The sequence below is a fragment of the Phascolarctos cinereus genome, unplaced genomic scaffold (genome assembly GCF_003287225.1).
Source record: "Phascolarctos cinereus isolate Bilbo 61053 unplaced genomic scaffold, phaCin_HiC Scaffold_1;HRSCAF=81, whole genome shotgun sequence".
Lineage (NCBI taxonomy): Eukaryota > Metazoa > Chordata > Mammalia > Diprotodontia > Phascolarctidae > Phascolarctos > Phascolarctos cinereus.
Genome location: NW_027555514.1, coordinates 102,071,376 through 102,093,871, shown reverse-complemented (window position 1 = coordinate 102,093,871; position 22,496 = coordinate 102,071,376). Strand labels below are relative to the sequence as shown.

The 22,496-nt window shown below is 38.9% G+C and overlaps 1 protein-coding gene across 2 annotated transcripts in view; it reads left to right on the top strand.

Annotated features, from left to right (window-relative positions):
* AGK (acylglycerol kinase) overlaps window positions 1–22,496 on the top strand; it is a 99,861-nt gene that overhangs the window by 27,050 nt on the left and 50,315 nt on the right. For both annotated transcript variants that reach the window (XM_020997957.2, XM_020997958.2), the window contains exons 3-4: window positions 13,570–13,609; window positions 20,012–20,091. In XM_020997957.2, the coding sequence (XP_020853616.1) occupies window positions 13,570–13,609; window positions 20,012–20,091 (120 nt within the window). The remainder of the gene's footprint in view (window positions 1–13,569; window positions 13,610–20,011; window positions 20,092–22,496) is intronic.

The following is a 22,496-nucleotide window of genomic DNA, read 5'->3' as shown; positions in this document are numbered from 1 at the left end:
CACCATCCTTCCACTCATCCAGATTTGCAGGCTCAGTCATCTTCTACTCCTCACTTCCCTCAGTCCCTATATATATTTAGTTGCCACATCTTTTTAATCCTACCTCCTTTCCCTCCCTTCTGTGGCTATCACTCTCATCACTCCTACATAGATTAATGGAAAAACATTCTAATTATTCTCCTGGTCTTCTCTAGTCCATCTTCCACTCCACACAGCTACCAAAATGCTATTAATAAAGTCCAATTTGATCATATTGGTTCCCTGCTCACAAAGCTGTTGTGGTTTCCTCTTAGCCTCAGGATAGAATGCAAACCCGTCTTTTAGACATTGATAGCCAGTCTGGCCCTAACCCCCCTTTCCAGGGGTATTTTGTATCATTCCCCTGCACCCCTCTTTATATTCTAGCCACATTGGCTTACCTGCTTTTTTTCATATATGATATTCCATCTCCCCTCTTAGTCTTTACACAGGCTGCCCCCATACTGGAATACACTCTTTCTCTCCTAACCTAACCTAATCCTAACTCAGAGAATTCATAGGTTCCCTCAAAAGTCAGATCAAGCACTAACCTTCTACATGAGAAATTGTCTAATTCCTTCCCCAGATGTTAGTATCTCCCCCTCACCTCCTGAAAATGATCTGACATTTAATTTGTTTTTTGTATTTATGTGTTGTTTTCCCCCAATAGACTGTAATCTCTTTGGGGACAGATATTGGGGGTTTTTTGGGCTTTTTAATATCCCCAGCACTAGCACAGAAGGTGTTTAATAAATGCTTGTTGATTATAGATGGATGTAATCATTGAAAAAAGAGAAGACATGGCCTAGGCTGGCTGATACAACTAAATGATGGACGAAATGAAATGGTTGAACCAGATATGGAGGGTAGGGCAAAGAGGGAAGAAAGAGAAGTTTATGAATAAAAGAGCAGAAAGATGGAAAGAAGTTGGTGAACAGAGAATGGGTTACTGTAAAAACTACAAGTAATTAGCTAGTAAACAATTGGTCTGCCAAAGAAATGCAAAGAGAAATGAGTAGAATACCCATGTGGCATGAAAGCTGATTGTCTAAGGTTCAGAAGGCTTTGCCTCCTCAGTGATAAAAAGAACTTAGGCCTCACTTTGGCTTTTATAATTATTGGACACGAGTGATATCCCAGGAACAGGAACAAACACTTATGGTAACATGAAGCCCAGAGTAAGAGAATGCATTTACAACAGGTACCATAAAGGGAGGGAAAAAAATAAAATGTGAACTTGAAGTAGGGGTTTTTAACCCAGAGTCTGTAAACAAAATTAAATATTTTGATAACTGTATTTTAGCATAATTGATTTCTTTTGTAAAGATTCTGCAGAGGGGTCCATGACACAAAATAGGCTGAGAACCCTGGTCCTATACAAAAAAGGTTAAGAACCCTGGGCCTATAAGAAAATGAAATCTCATTAAGACCTTCTTTGCAGGTCAAAATGAGTAAGGGAGAAATTAGTAGTGCTAAGGACAAATAATTCTGTACTGCTTTACTCTGGTGCTTTTTTACATGAGGGATTTGCTTCAGAAATTGAAGAAGTGTGGTGGAAAGAGCGCTACACCAGAAGGCAGGACACTTGGGTTCCATTTCATACCTTGTAAATGACAGCCTGCACTTGGGCACGGCACTTCGACTAAATTTCCTAAAGTGGATAGTGAATTGGATGTGGTGTCAAGGAGCTACAGTAACATAAAACATCCAGTCACATATCTTAATAGAAAATTACTGCTAAGTGGGAAGTATTTTCTTTTTACCCAGAAGAACTATGTTCTAGACTTGAGGGGTTTGAGTCGCCTTAAGCTCCCCATTTTTGTCTGGGAATTTACTTTGTGAACCAATCATTGGCTCTGACATGGGTTAAGGTAATGAAGAATTTTTATGGCAAATTACAGAAATAGTCTTAAAAGCTTCAGGAATCCCAAATAAATACTGGACATGTTGTTAAGAGCAAGAATGTATAGGGAAAGACACTTTGTGCAGTATGGGACAGAAAAGCATGAACTGGGCAGAGACTCATCCTAGTTAATGGATGTTGTGTATTTTCTTTTAAGATATGAAATTGTGTGTGTGTGTGTGTGTGTGTGTGTGTGTGTGTTATGTATAGAAGGGAGAGAGAGGAGACAGAAGTGTGAAGGAATTACTTTATATTTCTACTTTAAAACCTTTTTTAAAAAGTAAGTGAAAATAGAGCCTCTTTGAAAACCAGCTTTGTCAGAGGCCAGGTTGCAGAAAGGTTACTGTTTTTGTGGATTTGTAACTGGAAGGGACCATAAGGATCATTTCATCCAACTCACTCTTTTGACAGATGACTGACACCTAAAGAGGTTAAGTGACTTGTCCAAGCTGCAAAGTAGCAGAACCAGGGCCTTCTGTGACTCTGCATCTAGTCCTCTTCCATCACACCAGGAAATTTAGGTGTTTTATGTAAAATAGAAACAATGTGCTCTGTAGCTTCACTGAGAAAACAGCTAAGAATAAGAGTCACGTAGGTGGGAAAAAAAAAAAACCTAGTCAGAAAAAAAGGCAGTCACTGGGAAATCACTGCTCTAAATAAAGGGCATGTAGTGTGATCTTTATCTTTCTTCTGCCAGTGAAATGGAAAAGGATACCGGAAGCCTGAGCATCCAGATTGCTGACTGAAAGTACAGGGAGGGAGATCTAAAAACTATTCTAGGATTAATTGGAAGCGTTACTAGGTAAGACTGCCTTCAGCTGGCAAGGAGCTGTGCAGGACCAGGTCTTTAAATCCAAGTGAAACCAGATCCAGCTGAAAACAAGCCTAAGGCATTAGTTATCAAGTAGGTGAGAGCAGAGGAGCCAGAGGTCAAGGCAAGGTTATCCCTTTGATGTATGGGATTGGTTTGGGACAGTCAGTGGATGTGTGGAGAGAGGGTCATGGCAAGTTACTGAGCTTGTTCTTTTCAGGAGACTATGCTAGAATTAAACAATGATAATCGTTGAAGATTGTTGAGAAAGGAGCCTTTATCATACCTATATGTGTACAGTATGTGCTTTTTAAATTGTCCTATATTGTGTATCCAATTTAAATATAGTATTCTTTAACATTTATTTTTTAATAGAAAAAGCAGAATTCAGTTGGAAAATTTCCTGTAGGCTCATTTATTCGGTTAACCACAGCTGTGAGAAATTTAGGTATTTGGACCAGGAAGCCATGAGCAAAATATCATTATTCAACTACTGGTAAAAACAACAACAATAACAACAAAAAACTAAATTGCTGACAAATTATAAGGAAACAGCCTCTAGAATACTAGTCTAAAGCATATAAAGTGAAAATAGGCATCACATTTGTCAATAAGGATCAATTCTGCATCTCCACAATGATCTGAAAATGAAGTAGCTGAGAAATGACAGCATGGGAAAATTAGATTAGATAACAAGAAGTATTTCTGTTGGTGAATATTACTCAGCATTAGGATGTGTTACTAAGCAGAGCTGTAGTATTTTGTCCTCAAATAGTCTTTAAAAAATAGGATAGATTCTCATTTGACTAGGTGCGATCTGGCCTAAAGATGGAGAGTAGAGGTGACTTACAAACTTAGGTTATTCTGTAGCATATGCATCAACAGCCTTTTTTTTTTGGTCTGTGCCATCTTGAAGGTAGATTGAAAGAACCACAGTAATTGGTTGTCCTCCACTTCATTCTCGCTGTACTTCCTGTTGTGCGACCATTACTTAGTGATGTCAATGGAAATTCTTAACTGTGCAGTGAGAGTGATGACTTCATTGGACGTTATACCTGACATGATAGTCTACCATGACACATTTTGTGTATCTGCAGGAGTCTGCCAGTATTGGCTGTAGTACCTGAAGAGATTAGTATTGTTCATCAGGGTGATAGGACTCATATGTAAATATAGAGTTCCCAACCTATAAACGTTCAAGACCGTGGGTAACATTAAATCTCGGATGGCTCAGACATTTATTTGCTTATGGGTCAGAAGACAGAACAAATAATTTCTTGAGGTCCTTCCTGGGAACTTCTCTTACCATTATTAGAACGAAAGTTCTTTGCAAGTTGGAATTATTTCATTCTTTGTCTTTGTATCCCCAGTACCTAGTATGATGCCTTGTGCATGGTAGCCACCTGAACGGTATTTGTTGATTAATCCATAGTACATTTTCCTGAAGGAGTGGTGAGCCAAAGCCATGCATCTGGTAGACTAACTCATACAGTAGGAAGTAGAAATCAGGAGTATTGAAGGTTGGGTTAGAATGGCATACTAGATTACCAGCTAGCATTTGTAGTGATCTGGGAACATCCTTCAAGATATGTGAGAAAATGGCAGGCAGATGACATCTATATGTCAATGTCAGTGGGATGGGGGATTGACCTGTGCAGACGTAGTATTGGAGCTTGGGTGTCTTTAATAAATGGATACCTGCCTGGCTGCTTTTTAGTACTTTTCATGATCACATAAAGCACTATGTAATAAAGAGAAAAAAGATGAAGGTCACAGTTCTGCTACATTTTGCTATAAACATTCCAGGAAAGATGTGTTTAGACTTCAGGTCTTTTAACAGAGCACAAATGTTGTCTGTAAAATGGGACCAGCTATATCTTTCCCATGGTGCTGAGCTATATAGTATCTATTGCCTTAAGGATTAAGGAAAAAGGGTTTTTATTGGCACACGAGGTATTGCTACTCATTCCACCTTGGCTAAACTCCAGAGAACAGATAATATTGCTAGCTGGTTAACTTCACTGCTTCATTTTATATCCCTGCCAGCTTCTTGACTTGAATTTTTCACTTTCAGCAAATTGCTAAATTCAACTACAGATTTTTAAAGAAGCTAATTTAAAAGTGGTCTTCGATTTAAATTCTCAAGTGGAAATGTGGTGAACCTTTTGCCATTCCAACAGCAAATTTTTACTCCCAATTGTCCTTTATATCAGAGTTGTCAAACACAGGGCTGCCAGCAGCCCATAATATTCCTGAGTGATGCCCAAGCCATATTAAAATGTAATTGGGAAATGTTTAACAAAATAAAAATACAGTACAACATAGATAATGTTAATTTGTGGTTTCTAAGTTGGTATGTGATCTGAAGATACACTGCTTTATATGATAACATTCAATAAGTAGTAACTGCCTACTATGTGCCAGGCATTGTGCTAGGCAGTGGGAGTACAGATACATTGAATGAAACAATCTCCAGTCACAGTGAGCTTACATCCCAATGGATAGACAGGGTGTCCCAAAAGTCTTTTTGCTAAAGTTTGAAATTGTCCCAAGACTTTTGGGACACCCTGTCTGTAAGTATATGCAGAATAAATGTACAGGGAATAAATACAAAAGAATACAATGTAGTTTGAAAATAAGGGGCACTAGCAGCTGAAGGGAATTGGAAGAGGTTCCATGTTGTACTCAAGTTGAATCTTGAAGGAAGTAGCATCTGGCGAGGAGAGATGTGTGTTCCAGGTGTGGGAGACAGGAGTTTGAAACACTGTGTGTAAGGAACAAAGAGGAGGCCAAATGGACTGGTTTGCAGAGTGTGGGATGGGGAATGATGTGCGGTGACACTGGAGAAGAGCAAGGTTGAGAATGGCTTTAAAAGCCAGAGTTTGATAGGAAGCCAGTGGAGTTTATATATTGCTTTAAGATCTACAAAGCTCTTTTTTCACAACTCTGTGAGATGGGTAATTAATATTATTTTCTTTATTTTGTAAAGATGAGACCTGAGGCCCAGAGGGCTAAGTAACTTGCCCAGTCATATAGCTGCTACAGGCCTTTACTGTGAATCAAGTTCTGATAGCCTGTATGGCACCTTATTTCTCACACCTTTTATGACACCCCTTATTTCTCACACGTTTTATGATACCCGTAGAAATCAATGTAGTTTAAACAGATTGCAATATATAGCCATCAGAAGCACTTCTTCATGACTCTTTATGGAGTTAGATACAGGCATACATCCCTCACATAATCTCATCCCAACCAGTTTTGTTTTGCAATAATGTTACTAATACATTATAACTAAACTCTGTCATAACATTATAAAACCCCACCATGATGTCATTTGACAGGTTGCATAAGACATAAATTGTGGGCTTTATCTGCCCTCTATAATGATGTTTCACTTGCTATGTTATTTTTTTGTAACCAGTTGATGGCGTTAGGTAAGGAATACTGTCAGCGGTTTTGCCCTTGTTCTCACTGTGCTATTTAGAAGTAAGACCTAGTATCTTCAGTAACAGCTGATAGATATATCAAGGAAAATGAAGGTTTTTATGAGGAGATCTGCAGGGAGCAAAAGATTTTTCATCTTTTGGTTTACCCAAAAGATCAGAAGATCCTGAAAACTGTTCAAACATCATGAACAATTTTTCTTTCCTTGGGGGTTTCCAAATGAAGAACTGTCCATTTTTCACCAGTTTCCTTAATAACCATCTAAGCCTAGATGATCAAGCATTTCTCTGAACCAAAGGGTGTGTGTGTGTGCGTGCGTATACGCACGCACACACATACACACCCCTACTCACTTGGTCATATGTCATTCTCTGAAGTGTATTTTTCTTTATGATTCTATTCCCACCCCAATCCTTTGCTGCTCCACAGGGCTGCCAGAGGACACAGCTACTGGCAATATAATGTTTAATTTCAGTGCAAGAAAATAGTCTAGTATAAGTTGAGGTGGTTGTTATAAATGCTATACTTGGAGTCTGTTTTGCTGTAAAGCATAAGCTATGTTGGCATGCTGTAAAGGAAAAGCTGGTGGTACAGATTGCTGCACAATTTGCTTTTAGATCATAGTGGGAAATGTCTTTTTGGGGGGAATCGGATGGATCAGTATGATTTCTCTCTCTCTGCAAAGTTGTTATTGTAATAAAATCTTATCTTATTCTGCAGTCCTACAGTAATAAATAAAACATTAGAAATGCCTTAGAATAAATTTAGAGCAATCCTTTACCTGTGATAGCAGAAAAGTTCATGGGGCATGCCCTGTAAGTCTTTGGCATGTGGACATCAGCAAATTTTCCTAACTTGGCGACTTCTAAATTCTTTCTTCCAAAGGCCTCTTCTTTGGCAAGTGAGAAATTGTAAAAGAAGCCTTAAACATAAAATTAAATTTTGCATCCCCTTTCAGATTTTAAAACTACATTTTCTCATTCCTTATAGTCTATGGATTTTTTTTTTGAATCTTTGTACATTTGTGTTTTCTTCTTTTCCCCCACTTAGTGATAATGTTTATGCATATCTTTAAAAATTATTTTTTTTTATTCTCTGCAGTGTCTTTTGGTTTTAAAGACCCATATAAAATATGGTGGACCTAAAGTATGTTTGAGTACATTGTAGTCATCACATCCCGATTCTCAAAGTTACTATCAATATAATCTGCTAGATTTTCTTTAGCATCAAGTGACAAGACAAGGTCACCTACATCAATATCATTCATGAAGGAAGCTAGTTCATCATCTCGGTGTTTGCTAGAATTGGACTAAACTTATACAAAGAATGGTTAGGCTCCATTCACTCACCACCTGCTGTCTTGGACTTCTACCAGTCTAGTTTATGTCTCTAACATTTGTTTGAAGGTTACCTTTTTCTGGCAGATCCACTGGTTGCTTTTCTTCCTCAGTGAGGATTATTTTACCCTTGCCTTCTATGGCACTTAGTTTTGCTTTTACCAAAATCTTCCAGCTAGTAGCTACTTTACAGCTAATCTAATCCAACCACTCCTCCACTTAGGAAATTCATTTGCAAATGGTTAATAAGGTCATCTCTGTGTGAATACACCCAGGAAATGGGAATCTGTGATCCCATGAGGCTATTCCAATTTCATGCTGTCTTGACTGTAATTTCTCACATAGAGCTAAAAATCTCTCTAAAATCTTAGCACTTGTACCCGTTCTTCTACAGTGGCACAAAATAAATGTGATCCCTCTTCCGCATGTCAGCCCTTCAAATCTCTGAAGGCTCAGAAGGGTTTAGTGCCTCATCAAGGATGACCATTTATTTATAGTAAGGCTAAAACTAGGACCTCACCTTCCAGACTCCCACTCTACTGCCCTTTCCATTCTGATACTCCTTTGTTTGGAGAATGACAATCACTATAACAGAGACAATGGAAGGAAAATTGGAATTGAATGGTTCCACTTTCTGTGACCTCCATTAACTGTTAATACCAGTCTACCTAAAGCAATGGGTCGGGTCCTTTCTTTGTTTTTCTTGCTACAAATCCAACCTTGGAATCCATTTTTATTGTCTTTAGCATTTTGCAGCTTATTTTAGACTTTGACTATCTTGACATTATCTTAGAGGGCCCTGGCCCTCTTGTATTCTTCCTTGTTTATGTGATCTTCATCCTGTTTGCTGCATATGTGTTTTGTTTTTGAGTTGATCAGAGTGATGTGGAGCCATATACATATCTTAAATGTTTTTTCCATATTTTGGATTATTTGTCACAAGAATTTCCCTGTGGGGAGCCATCTGTCTGTCCTTATTGAGCCTACTTTTCTTTTAGAGTTTTCGGCCATTAATTTATGTTGATCATGCCTTGAACTTTGTCAAATCTGCTTTCTTAAAGCCTAGGACGTGTATGACTGCACCAAGAATTCCTCTCCTTGGCTGTCTTGAATACTAAAATAATATGGTCACTTTCTCTAAAGGTTCATGTTAATAGCCAGTTCTGACTTATTAATGAGGTAAGATTTGAATATGAATTTATCTTTGCTTCCTCTACCTTCCTTCTCCCAACTTTTCTCCTGACTTCAAAATCATGCTCAGCAGCTGTCTCTTTCTGGATCTTCCCTCAGTGCTTGGGGTCCACCTGGCCCTGAAACACCCAATCACTCCTGTAGCTTTGTCCCCCTAGAACATCCCTCTCCAAGTCAGTCCTCATCTCCAGTTGATGAGTTCTTCTTGAAGCGTCCATTTTGTGGAGTGGCCTAGCTACCCAGCCTTCATTAGCCTCCTGGCTCTGCTTCTGATTTTCTCAACTTCAAAACTGCCATTTCCATCTACCCCTAGGACTTCAAAACCATTAGCAACCCTCTCCCCACTTCAGCTTCCTATTGTGGATTGTCTTCCTCCATTAGAATATAGGTTCCTTGAAAGAAGGGACTGGTCTTTTATTTTTGGCTGTGAAGGCTAAATGGAGAGCTTCATATCTGAACCTAGAAGTGATAGGAAGCCATTGGAGTTTTTGAGTACTGAGGTGACATGGTCAAACTGGTGGGGTGTGGCCCAAGCCCAGGTCTTCACCCCTTGCCCCAAAGGGAATCTGGTTCCCCTTGTCTACAGGCCCTAGCCCCTCATCTTCCTTTGAAAGCCTTAGCCTACCTTTTAATCTCATTCAGATACCTTTCAGTTCCTTCTTATCTATTCCCATTGTCTATTCAATCTCTTAGACATTCTAATCTCTGGCAATTCTCACCCTGACCCTTTTCCCAGACCATTTTCCCCGACCCTTCCCTGGTCACCTAAAGTATATAAGATCTACCCTGGACCTCATTCGGGCTGAGAATCTCAATCTCAAAAGGCTGAGAACCTCTCATGCCCGCTTGTCCTTATGGGTGACACCTGGCCTATATGTTTTATCACTAATAAACTTTTCCTCTAGCTGAAGAAGATTTGAGTTGAATTCTTTCCGGCAGGCCCCGGTACCACAATCTTGGGGTTCCAGCAGCACCCCAAAAACCTCTAGACCTCTTCAAAGCCAGTACATCTTCTTGTACTGCTTGTTGTGCCACTTCTGGTCCCGCCAGTGGCTGTGCGGGGTCCATGGCAGTTGCCCATCTTGCTTCTGCCCATGCCCCTGTGGAGCCCCTTTTGTTAGTATTATTTTTTACATCTGCCATTTCCCCATAAATCGACATTGTATTCTCCTGTGTAACAACAAGAGCAACAAAAATGGTTAAGCAAAACTAACAAAGCAGCTTCTGATAGCGTGTGCAATATTTTATGCCTCTCTATTGAGAATTGAGAAGTGGATTTAATCCTTTGTTTTAATGGACTATGATTGGTTATTACTGTTAACCTGAGGTCAGTTGCCTTTTTAGTGCTATTTTAGTGTGGGAATTATTTTCTTCATTCTGCTTGCATCACTTTTCATCAGTTCATACAAGTTTTCTTGTAGTTCTCTGAATCTTCTTTGTCATTCTGTAGGATTCAGTAATATTCCATTATGTTCACATGCCACAGTCTATTCAGCCATTCCCAATTTTGTAGTTACCCATTTTTGTTTCCAGGCTTTTTTGTTTTTCTACTGCAAAAAGAACTGCTGCAGATATTTTGGTAAAAAATGGAACCTTTTGGCCTTTGATCTCCTTAGGGTATATGTCTTATAGTAGGATCTTTGAGTCAAAGGTCATGAACAGTTTATTGGCTCTTCTACCACAAGCTAAAACTTTTCCAGAACAGTTAAGTAGCATCATGTTACCTAGGTAGGGGCTGGTGAAAGTCTATGGTACTGTTGGAAGGATTAGATATTTTAACAGATTTTGCCAAAATGGTCAAAGCCTCCTGTCTCTGAAGTTTATACAGCAGTGAAAACAGTATCACAGAGCCCACATTTTGCCTTGGTTTCATTTTTTTCCAGTGACACAAAGATGCTTATCTATGATAGGGTGAGACATGGCTGCTTCCAGCCTCTTTTTGTTCATATCTATTCAGTTCCTTAAGGGGACACATCTTTGGCCATGTCACCTGGTGCCAGTGCAGGTAGTGGCTCAGTTACAAGATAAAAGATCTGAACTGAAAGGTACCTGAGAAGTCATCATTCTTCTCTTCATTTTATGGATGAGGAAGCTGGTAAAAGGTGGTAAAGAAGTCTTTGTGGATTTATACCCCAAGATACCTGCTTCTTTATCCCTCTCTTCCCAAGATCCATATCTTGTGGTCTTTGGGCATCAGAACTGGTTGGTTCAAAAAAATGGATTAGTGAGCTTCTTGTTAGCCTTGCAAATGATCATACACATACAATATGGGGCCTGCCTTTGCATAGTATTATAGGATATTGGACACACATGGTTTTTTTTTGTGTCCTGGACTTCTTTGACTGTAGCCTATGAACCCCTTCTCAGAATAATGTTTTTAAAGGCATAAAATAAGATATATATTGAAAAAAAGTTATTGATTTTTTTTTGAAGTTTATGGACCCCAGGTTAAGAGCCTTATTTATAGGGTATGGAAAATTTGTATCATGAAGCCCCTCAAAAATTCAGGAATATAATTAGCAAGCAGTGATGTAATGTGAATATGTGTATGTGTTTCCAATTCTTTACTTGAGACCCCCTTTGTAGGAAGGGATATTGCTCTGGAAGTTATGTCACATATGATCGAAACTCATGGATATGACATTCCCTTCTCTGGGCTACAATTTGCCTTCTAATATGTAGTCGCAAAAGCAAATGTTGATAGAATTTGGCAAAGAGTCTTCTGTTCTAGGGTTGCCTCATACACCGTGCTGTGCATACATTATTATATGAGGTGCATTGGGCATACAGAGGCAGGAAGGAAAAAGCCCATTCACTCAAAGAACTTATCTTCTACTGTGGACCTGACATACAAACAAATTAACAAGAGGAATTAGGAAAGGCTTTTTATATGAGATGGTGCCTGACCTGAGCCTTGTATGAAGCCAAGGTTTCTGAGAGGTAATGGAGGACGTTCCAGGCATGGTGGCAGCTTTTGCAATGGCACCAAAGTGGATACAGAGTACCAAGTCTGAGGGAATAGCAAGTAGATTGATTGTAAAGGGAGTAATATGAAATAATTCTGGCAAGTGAGCCAAATTATGAAGGACTTTAAATGTCAGGTGGAAAACTCATTGTATTATTCTGGAAGTAATAGCCTAGATTTTTGAGCAGGAGGGTGACTTTTGCTTTAGGATCAGTTATTTTGGCAACAGTATGGAAGATGAATTAGAGAGGAGGAGGGAGGGAGAAGTTTAGAGACTGTTTCAGATGGGGAGCGGGGGGCAGGGAGGTGTCTAAATTAGAATCATAGCTTTGACATCGAAGAGAAGGGAATGGGTGTGAGGGATGCTATAGAGGTAAAATTAGCAAGACATAGTAGCTGATTGATGTGAAGAATGAGGGAGAAGGAAGAGTTGAGAATGACTCCTCAGTTGTCACCCTGTTTTACTAGAAGTATGGTGATGCCCTCAACTGACATAGAGAGTTTGGAGGAACACTTGATTTGTTGTTGATAATGTTTTTCAGGGGAACAAGGGCACATGCTGGGTGTGTTTTGTGTTGGACTTTTAAATAAGATGCTCAAAGAACATCTAGGTGAAGATGTCTAGCAGGGAGCAGATGTGTGACTAGAGTTCAGGTCACACAGATTAGGACTGGTTTTGGAATTGAATACAGATTTGGGAATCATCTTTATAGAAGTGACAATTGAATCCACGAAAGGTGATGAGCAAAAGAGGGTGTAGAAAGAAGAGAGAACAGAAGAATTAGAACAGAGCTTTAGGGAACTCAGATTTAGGGACCTTCTGTCCAGGGTCCTGTGGTTGCACTAAATTACATTCGTGTTGCAAAGCCAGCTAGGCAAGTAGCCTTCTTGTTTCATTGGAATTTTAATGAAACTTTGTTCTTAGATGATATCATTCAAACTAGCAGCTTTTATACCTCCCAGATGAGTGACATTATTTAACTTGGAGTTTAGAGATTCTTAGAGGTTAGCACGGTGTTTTTTTCCAGTGTTGCTGAATCATAAAGAAAATAAGTAAGCCCTTCCCTGTAGCTGTGGTAAAGAACAAGAAACTGTTTATTTTCTTTCTTTTAGTTCAATAATAGATACAAAAAATGGATTTGAATTTGTGTTGAAATGTAAAGAATACTAAGTACATAATGTTAATGGAAAAGCGTAGAGAAGAAAAGACTGAAGGTATAATGATCTTTTTTTCCTTTTATTTATTCATTTTTTTAATGAGTTGCCTTTTGTTTGCCCAGTCCAAGTACAGATTTCAATAATGGCCTAGAACCACTTGAAATTGTTATCTTAGTACTACCAGCAAATTATGTCCATTCTGCACTGAGCCTTCCATTGAAAAGATTGGGGAATTGTTAGCCAGAAGAGCTGCTTAGTGCCATAATGACGCAAACTGTATTTAAAAGCTTCTTAAAAACCTTGAGGCTAAATAGATGAACTTTTTCTGACAGCCTCCTTTGAATTTTTTTCCAAACTGATCTTTATGTTATGCCAAAAGTGTTCTACTTATGATAACATGGACAGTGACACTAGAAAAGACAGAGAAGTCTGACTTTAAATGAAATAGCAGGGAAAAGAAAACAGTTTAAGAAACAAATTATTTCATCATTATCCAATGACCAGATCAGTCAGCTGGGGAAGGAATAAAATGGAGATTGTAGAAATAACCAACAGAGAATTTTCTCCAGAGAGGTTATTTTTCCAAGTTTTTCCATGCTATGCTATCGGCTCCTTAAGACTTTTGTAATAATGTGAAAGAAATGTTTACAGATGTTTTGCAAAACAAACTCTTTAGTTTGAATCCTAAACTTTTTATTGAAAGCTAATGTCCCTTTCCTTTTTTCTTTTACCTTGACAGTGATAACCTACTAAGGAGAGCAGCCTGTCAAGAAGCCCAGGTAATACATTCAGTGTGATAAAATTAAATCCTGCCTTTCTTATCTCAGTGGTGCAGTACTTCAGCCACAGACTATTCCAGGGTCTTTGGCTGGATACAGTGTCTCACATCACTGGAGTTGGGGCTATTTCTTCCTAAAATGAGGGGCTGCCTCAGGCTGTGAACCAGCTCTTAATGGAATACTGGCAGATTAACTCTTTGGTTCACAACAACGCTTCCTTCCCCCCCCCCCAATTTATTTGGTTCTATAGTAACACTACTAGCTTTGTGACCCTTGGCAAGTCACTTAACCCTGTTTGCCTCAGTTTCTTCATCTGTAAAATAAGCTGGAGAAGGAAATTGCCAACCACTCCAGTGTCTCTGCCAAGAAAATCCTAAATAGGGTCACAAAGAGCTGGACCCAACTGGGAAAAAAATAAAAGACTGAAATAATAACCCCAGGGCTATATATTTGGCATAGCTTGGGCTCCTTAGGTTTGCCTTTACATGGAATGACCTCTGAAGGACTGTTTCAGCTGTGGGCCATCCCTATATCTAGATGAACTTTGAGGATTTTGTTTACATGTAGTACTACCACTTTGGGACTTGGCTCTCAAGGTGGTTTTTTTTTTTTTTAGGCAGTTGGGGTTAAGTGACTTGCCCAGCTAGTAAGTGTCAAGTGTTTGGTCTGAGACCGAATTTGAACTCAGGTCCTTTTCATTTCAGGGCTGGTGCTCTATCCACTGCACCATCTAGCTGTCCCTGCTCTCCAAGTTTATTAATTGATATTGTTAAAACCCATTTCAAGATTCTTTTTGTTGTTCTAGACGTATGTTTTATCCCTGTGGGAAATTGCCACATTTAACTGCAATTTACAAGAGAGCACCACGTTCACTTTGTATTTTGCTCCCCTTAGCATTAGACCATAGAATGTGAAAGGGCACTAGAAGTCTTCTGATGCACTCCTTCATTTTATAAATGAATAAACTGAGGCCTAGTCAGGTTAAATGACTTGCCCAGGTCACACTGTCAGTAAGTGTCAAGTATCTGGGGCCGGATTTGAATTCAGGTCATCCTGACCCCAAGGCCAGAGCTCTATCCACTGCAACACCTAGCTGCCCCTGTAGCTTTCTTTAATCAAGATGAGTGGAAAGTTTCAAGGAGTTTGGTGACGTTTTGAGAATACCTTAAGTGTCCATTAAGCTTATCATGTCAGAAATACAAAAAAAGAATCATTAAAGTCATCAATGGAAAAGAGAACAGTACATTGAGCTGGAGAGGTGGGTGATAGACAAATTCACATTTGGTTACTGAAATATTTTCATAGATTACACTGACGTTTCATACTATTAATAGATTCCCACTAAAGTGGGAGTGATAAAACTACTTTAACTCCATTTTAAAACCTTGTCAAGTTTTCTGTTTGAAAGTATTGTTTAGAAATGTTTTGTTCTGATGAGGACATTTCTTTTTCAGTTAGTTCTGAGGAACCTTCTTGCCAACACAGCCTTTACAAAACAGGCCATAAATATTTCAGGTGCTAGTGCCACCTCAGCTGTTTGGCAAAGTGTTTTTTTAATAGAAATTGCAGGTAACAGCTAAGCTAGCAGGTAGTGACTGGAAATCCTCTTGGGAGAGGGAAGATGATTGCTTTAAGAAAGGAGAAAGTTACTTGCTCCTGATTGGATAGTGGCAGTCATGCAGTTTCACCAGGCTGGTTTAGAGTTGTAGCTATGAGGCCATAATCTCCCTTTTTCAGCTCTTTGGAGAGTGAGCATAGCTCACTAACAGCAAATCTTCCTTGCTTATAAATTAAGAAGTCTAGAAGGATATCTTTCTAACTAACCTGATCTAAAAAATTTAGACAAATAAATAGCCCACATTTGAATTAGAATAAGTGAGAAAACTGGCTGAAAAGTAAAGAAAAAAGCCATTATCGTTGTTGGGAAAATGGAAGGGCTTTTAGCACTAAGCTGGCCTGAAGTGTCTAAGCTTATACCAACTCAGAAGGAATTTTATAATACTAATAGTTAAGCTAGAATAGAACTTTCTTTTTTAAAAATTTATTTTATTTATTTTGATTTATCAGCAATCACTTCCATATGCTTTTGAGTTTAAAATTTTTCTCCTTCCTTCTTCTCCACTACCCTCCCCAAGATGGTGCACAATCTAATATAGTCTATGCGTTTACATTCCTATTAAACATATTTTCACATTAGTGATGTTGTAAGTAAATATTAAAGCCAATAGGAGGAACCATCAGAAAGAGGAAACAAAACTCAACAGAAGAGAAAAAAAAATAGCAATTCAACTTCCATAGTTCTTTATTTGGATGTGGATAGCATTTTCCATCACAAGATGTCTTAGATCCTTGTATTGCTGAGAAGGGTTGTTTATCGATATTAGTCGTCGCACAACATCACTGTTATTGTGTACAACATTCTCTTGGTAGAATAGAACTTTCTAATAAGGCTTGTGGATCCCACTAGAGTTGGATTAAATCAAGGATCAGTGAAAAAGTTTCCAAATTTACCCTAAAGATTTTCAGTGACCTTGGCAAACAAGAAGTCCTCATCCTATCAGAAAGTGGTAGGCTACAGGGTTAGCTAGGTGGTGCAGTGGATAGAGTGCAGGAACCTGGAGTCAGGAAGATTCTCTTCCTGAGTTTAAATCTGGTCTCAGATACTTTCTAGCTATGTGACCCTGGTTGAGTCACTTAGCCCTCTTTGCCTCAGTTTCCTCATCTATAAAATGAGCTGGAGAAGAAAATGGTATGGCATTCCAGTATCTTTGCCAAGAAAGCCTCAAAAGGGGTCACAGAGTCAGACTACCCTCTTTCTTTACTTCCCTCTCCTTTTATATCTTTTTGTTTTATGTTTTTTATGAGGCAGTCAGGATAAGTGACTTGCCCAGAGTCCCATAGCTAGTGAGTGTTATGTGTCTGAGGCTGGATTTGAACTCAGGTCCTCCTGACTCCAAGGCCACTGTACCATCTAGCTGCCCCTCATCTTGGTATTCTTAGAAGCAGCCAGGTGCTCCATTGGATAGATCACTGGGCCTGGAGTCAGGAAGACTTGAGTTCAGATCTCTCCTCAAACACTGGCTGTGTGACCCTGGGCAAATTGCTTAACCCCTGTCTGCCTTAGTTTCATTAATTGTAAAGTGGGAATACTAATAGCACTACCCATCTCACAGGGTTGTCATGAGGATCAAATGAGATATTTGTGAAGCACTCAGCACAGTACTTGGCATTTAGGCGGCGCTATATATGTGCGTTTCCCTTCCTCTTCTTCTCCAAGGCTGGTAGATGCATTGCTTACCACAGCATATCATTTGAAATGAATGTGGGTTACTGAAGGCAGACTTCATTTTGTCCAAATTGACCCTCAGTTAACCGTAGGCACTAGATTATCCTTGGGTCCCCTTTCCCTTCTCTCCCTTCCCCTCCCCCTGATCCCCAACCCCAACATGAAATTCAGAACCTTCTGGCCAGAATTAGGGAGGATGACTTATCCTAATAATCAACATCTCCCCTAACTAGGCCATAGCCCTACTAGACCAAACTGTCTGGAGCCTTTTATCCATACTACACTTCCAAAAGTAAAACTACTTTTTTCAACCAAACCTGGGAGACCCTTTGTTTTATAGTCTGGCTCCTGAGGACTCAGACATGGCTGGAGGAAGAATCTTCTTCCAGATTACAAAAAGAACAAGTTGTTTTTCTAAATTCACTCTGACTTAGTTGTCCGTCAGAAGCATTTATTAAGTACTGTGTGCTCTGGAACAACCACATGCTGCTTAAGTCTCACCATAGAATTTATTGATGATATGTGCAAAAAGTGTGCAAAGACACATGTACAGGGGTTCTGTGGCAGCTGAGTTTTCAGCTGCCTCGTTTGGCCCCTGCATAGCAAAGCAACACTGTGCCTCCTTGTCTCTTTCCAGGATTGCAGACTAGGCTCTAGCAGTAGCATCTGCCGGAAGCAGCATTGTTTTATACTCTGGGAGGTAAAAGGCTTGAGCCTTTTTCAAGTGCACCAACAGAACTATAGTACGTTTTGTGTGCACTGATCATGGGCAAGCTATTTAAGGAGGCTGGTAGAATTCCTTTTCTGTCATACTGGGTTGGGTTGGAAGTTATGCTCATGAATCTTTCGGGTAGACTAGCTGTTTCTGTTACCTATATCTTCTTCTTTAAGGGGGAGAGGAGATCACTTGTTTGGATTATACCACTACCTGAATCATTCAGGGAGTATTTGTTCTTAACGATAAGAATATAGATAATGAAGACCAAAAGGAGGTGTGTGTGTATGTATGTGTATGTGTGTATATATGTACATATGTATATGTGTGTATACACACACGTACACACATACACATACATACATACATACGTGTGTGTGGAGAGAGAGAGAGAGAGAGAGAGAGAGAGCAGTTGCTTAAATGTAGCGTTCATATTTTCTCCTCTTTGTGTGGTTACTTTAGTCTTTTTCTTGTTAACTGTTTGTTGCTTATGATTCTTTCTTCACCTTGATTTGCTAATTTTGAAAGATCTCCTCCTGCTTCCACTTTCAGCCTCATTCTAGTATTTTTCTTCATCCACAAAAGCTAACAATTCTTCCGTTTTGTATACCCACTCTGACATGCCTCCCTGCCCCCTCCTAGCCCCACCTTTTGTCCTTGTATTCTCATTGCCTCTTGATTCTTTTTTATATCTTATATCTTCTTTTCTGATCTGTCTCTTTGCTTTGTTAGGAGTGTAGAATGACTACTACAAGGTTATGAAAAGGAGGTAGTAGACTGATAGGTTTTTATATATAACATAAAAATTGTCTAGTAAACACCCAACATTCCATATAAATACTTTTGTAATTAAAGAGATAAGGATAATACTTTAAAGACCAAGGAAATGGTAAATGGATTTAATTTCCCCTCTGACAGACTATGGCCTCTCTAGCCATGTCTTCTTGATCATGCCTCTTGATATTTCTTGTCCAGGAGAGGGGGAAAAGAGGTTAAAATTAACTTCTTACGATAAAATGCCCTTGGGAGGCTAGGAAAAGTTTTCTGTTGCTCAATTTTAAATCTGCTTCACTGGAGGGTTTTTCCTTCCAGTGCCTGGGAATCTGAAAGAAAGTTAACTTGTTTTGTACTTTGCAAACCAGATGTCTGTGAACCTGCCTTCTCTTAATTTACACAAGATAAAGTTGGAGTTGAAAAACCATATGAAAAAATTAATGGAGTGCAGATAGAATAAGGAACAAAAACTTAAGATGGTCAAATTTGGGTTGACCTAAAATAACCTTCATCTACTTTCAACTTGACTCTTAGATTCTCATTCCTATCCCTATGTCAGAATCCTTTGACTTCTAATCACCAAGATCCTGGGATTTGACAAGGAATGATTTAGGGCTTAGAGGACTCGGCCGAGGCTACATTTGTCACAGACTCTGTGACATAGGTTTATTGTTAATGTTTTCCCTCTCTGCCCAAAACAATTGTATTTATTTTATTTTTATTTATTTGTGTACGTGTTTTTTCACTCCTGCTAGAACACAAGTTCCCTAAGCTCAGGGACTGTTTCATTTTTGTCTTTGTTTCCCCAGTACCTGGTCCATAGTAGACATTCAGTTGATTCTTGTCGAATTGAATTTATTTGTGAATATGTCTTGACCATACCCAGTCCATATGGTTGTCAGTAGCTTTATTGATTTCAAGCATCAGACCCAGTCCATAGTAGGGTTTCTTCCCTTTTCTAGTATGAAGACTAATCCCTGTCCTGGCACCTTGGCCCTAGCCGTTTGAAGGACCATTAAGACAGTTATCAGCACAAAATTGTCCAGACCTAGTTATTTCTCATCTCCTAACCCTGTGCAATCTTTTTTCTGCCCACTCCTACTCCAGCCTTGGGAGCCATTGGGCATGGTGAATCATCCAGCATCACAGGGCTATCCAAGGTCGGGTCTCATCAGAAGACTCATTGTTGTCCACCTAATGGATCCTAGCTGTTCATACCCACCTGTTGATTTTCCCTTACTGCCTCAAGGGAACAGGTCATTGACAAGTTGGCCCCCACTCCCACTACAGAGAAGGTCATTTCCAGTAATCCTGTTCTAAAACTTTCATAATTTTAGTACTTTACATGCGCAGTAACAACCAAGACAGTTTCTACCCACAGTGAGAGGGTCATTTCATTCTGCCTCTCATAGGTGAGAGTTTATAGGATTGAGTAAATAGTTATTGTCATGTGACATTTAGGCATGCTGCAGTTTGTAAATATGAGAACATGAAGGCATTCAATTCATCTCTGGTAAGGCTAAGTGCAGTATAGATTGAGAATTAGTTATTTTGGCACAAAATAATATGTTTTGTAACTAAAGGACAAGGGAAAATCCATTTTTAAAACATTTATTATCTTTCTCAGGTATTTGGAAATCAACTCATTCCTTCCAATGCACAAGTGAAGAAGGCAACTGTCTTTCTCAACCCTGCAGCTTGCAAAGGGTAAGTGTGTGTGTATTTTATAAAATATAAATTACTTACTTAACTACCTCAAAGATCTGGAGCATTCCTCCACTGGTTTCAGTCAGATCCCTTTGATGACAACATAGATAATCTTCCAGTATGGTCATAGTTGAAACATGAATTGCCCTGAACCTGCCCAGGGGCTGAGCCTTTTTAATTGAGCTAGCTTGATTTCAGACACATTAAATTAATCAGAGGACCTAGAGGGGCTTATAAGACTTACCAGTACTTGATTGTCGTTGCTTTTGAGAACCTAAGGTTACCACCACACCGTGATGAGGTACTAGAGAAGAGTTTTAGATAGTCAGAGTTAATAAGGAGCGATTATAACTCAAAAAGATAATGAAAACCATAGGGAGAAGTCAAAAGAAGCAAATTTCTTACTTTTCTTTTAGTCAGACTTTGGCACTCTGACCAGGTAGCCAGGATCAGAGAGAGGCAGATATATAAAACTATTGGTAACAGGAAGTTAGTTATGGCCCCTTTAACCTGGCTTGTGCTTAAGTATTGTTACTATGAGGTGTTACTATTAAAATTAATTTTCTTTTTGAGAAATGTATTGATAGGGTGGTCATCTTGGAAGACCACACTCATTCCAATAATGTTGCTCACTCTTGTGGAAAAGATTATATACTTTAGAACTATTAGGTACCCTAGAGGTCATTGAGTCCAGCCCCTTTGTATTACAGATGAAGAAACTGAGAACCAGAGTAAGTAATTTGATCAGATACTAAATGTCAGAGATAGTATTTGAACCTGGTCTTCTTGACCCCAAGGCCAAAGCAGGTCCAATATGCCATATTGCTTCTATGCAAGACATAAAGATGTGGCCTACATGGTAGGTTGAGAACTTGTTGAATACTCAGATTCAGGATAGTGCCCAGTATTAAATTGGTAAGATGAACAAGGGCTGTATTTACAAAAGTAACAAGGATACAAAGATATGTCAGCTCACCACGTGATTTACATTCAGCCTACTGACAAAATCAAGGTGACTGACTTTATTCAGTATACATCATTTTGAAATAGAAACACATGTGTATACACATATGTATTGCATATATACGTGTGTATACACACATATATATACATACGTGTATGTGTGTGAGTGTTTGTATTTCACTGTGCTAAGTGAAGAGATACAAAAGCAAATAAAACATCCCTTTCCTTTTTTCTTTCATTTTTCTTTTATTTTTAAAAAAATTTTATTAATTTATTTTGATTTATCAACAATCACTTCCGTATGCTTTTGAGTTGAAAATTTTTCTCCCCCTTCCTCCCCCCCACCCTCCCCAAGACGGCACACAATCTGATATAGGCTTTACATTTACATACCCATTAAACATATTTTCACATTAGTGAAGTTGTAAGTAAAAATTAAAACCAATAGGAGGAACCATCAGAAAGATGAAACAAAACTCAACAGAAGGTAAAAATAAGTGATAGCAATTCGACTTCCATAGTTCTTTCTTTGGATGTGGACAGCATTTTCCATCCTGAGGCCTCTGGAGATGTCTTAGATCCTCGTAATGCTGAGAAGGGTTCAGTTTAACAATATTAGTCATTGCACAATGTGGCTGTTATTGTGTACAAAGTCCTCTTGGTTCTGCTCACTTCACTCAGCATCAGACCATATAGGTCTTTCCAGGTTTTTCTGAAGTCAGCCTGTTCATCATTTCTTATAGCACAATAGTATTCCATTACATTCATATACCACAACTTGCTCAGCCATTCCCCCAATGGATGGGCATCCTCTCAATTTCTAATTCTTTGCCACCACAAAAAGAGCTGCTATGAATATTTTTGTATGTGTGCGTCCTTTTCCCATTTGTAAAACATTCCTTTCCTTAAGGAACTTAAACTAAAGAGCAGCCTACCTAAATCTAGTCACGTTTAGAAAATGCACACATTATTCAAATTCAAGGACTTTTTTTTTTAATTCATCTTGGCCCAACTTGAACACACAGCAAGTAGAATATAAGCTCCTTGAGGGGAGGGACTATTTTCATCACTGTGTATTATCCAGCACAGAGTAAGCTCTTCATGCTTTGTGAGTATTTGAAATATCACTAGTCCGTCCCCTTGACTTATTTGTAGGATGGATTAGAGAAGCACAGCTTCTCTTCAACCCTTTGTAATATTTTAGCAACCATAGCAGTTATAAAAAAAATCAGATGAAAAGAATAGTCTGTTTATCCTACAACTGAGATAAAATTTTTCTTTTTCTTTTTTTTTTAATTTTTAGGCAATTGGGATTAAGTGACTTGCCCAGGGTCACATAGCTAGTAAGTGTCAAGTGTTTGATCTGAGGCCGGATTTGAACTCAGGTACTCCTGACTTCAGGCCGGTGCTGTAGCCATTGTGCCACCTACCTGCCCCTGAAA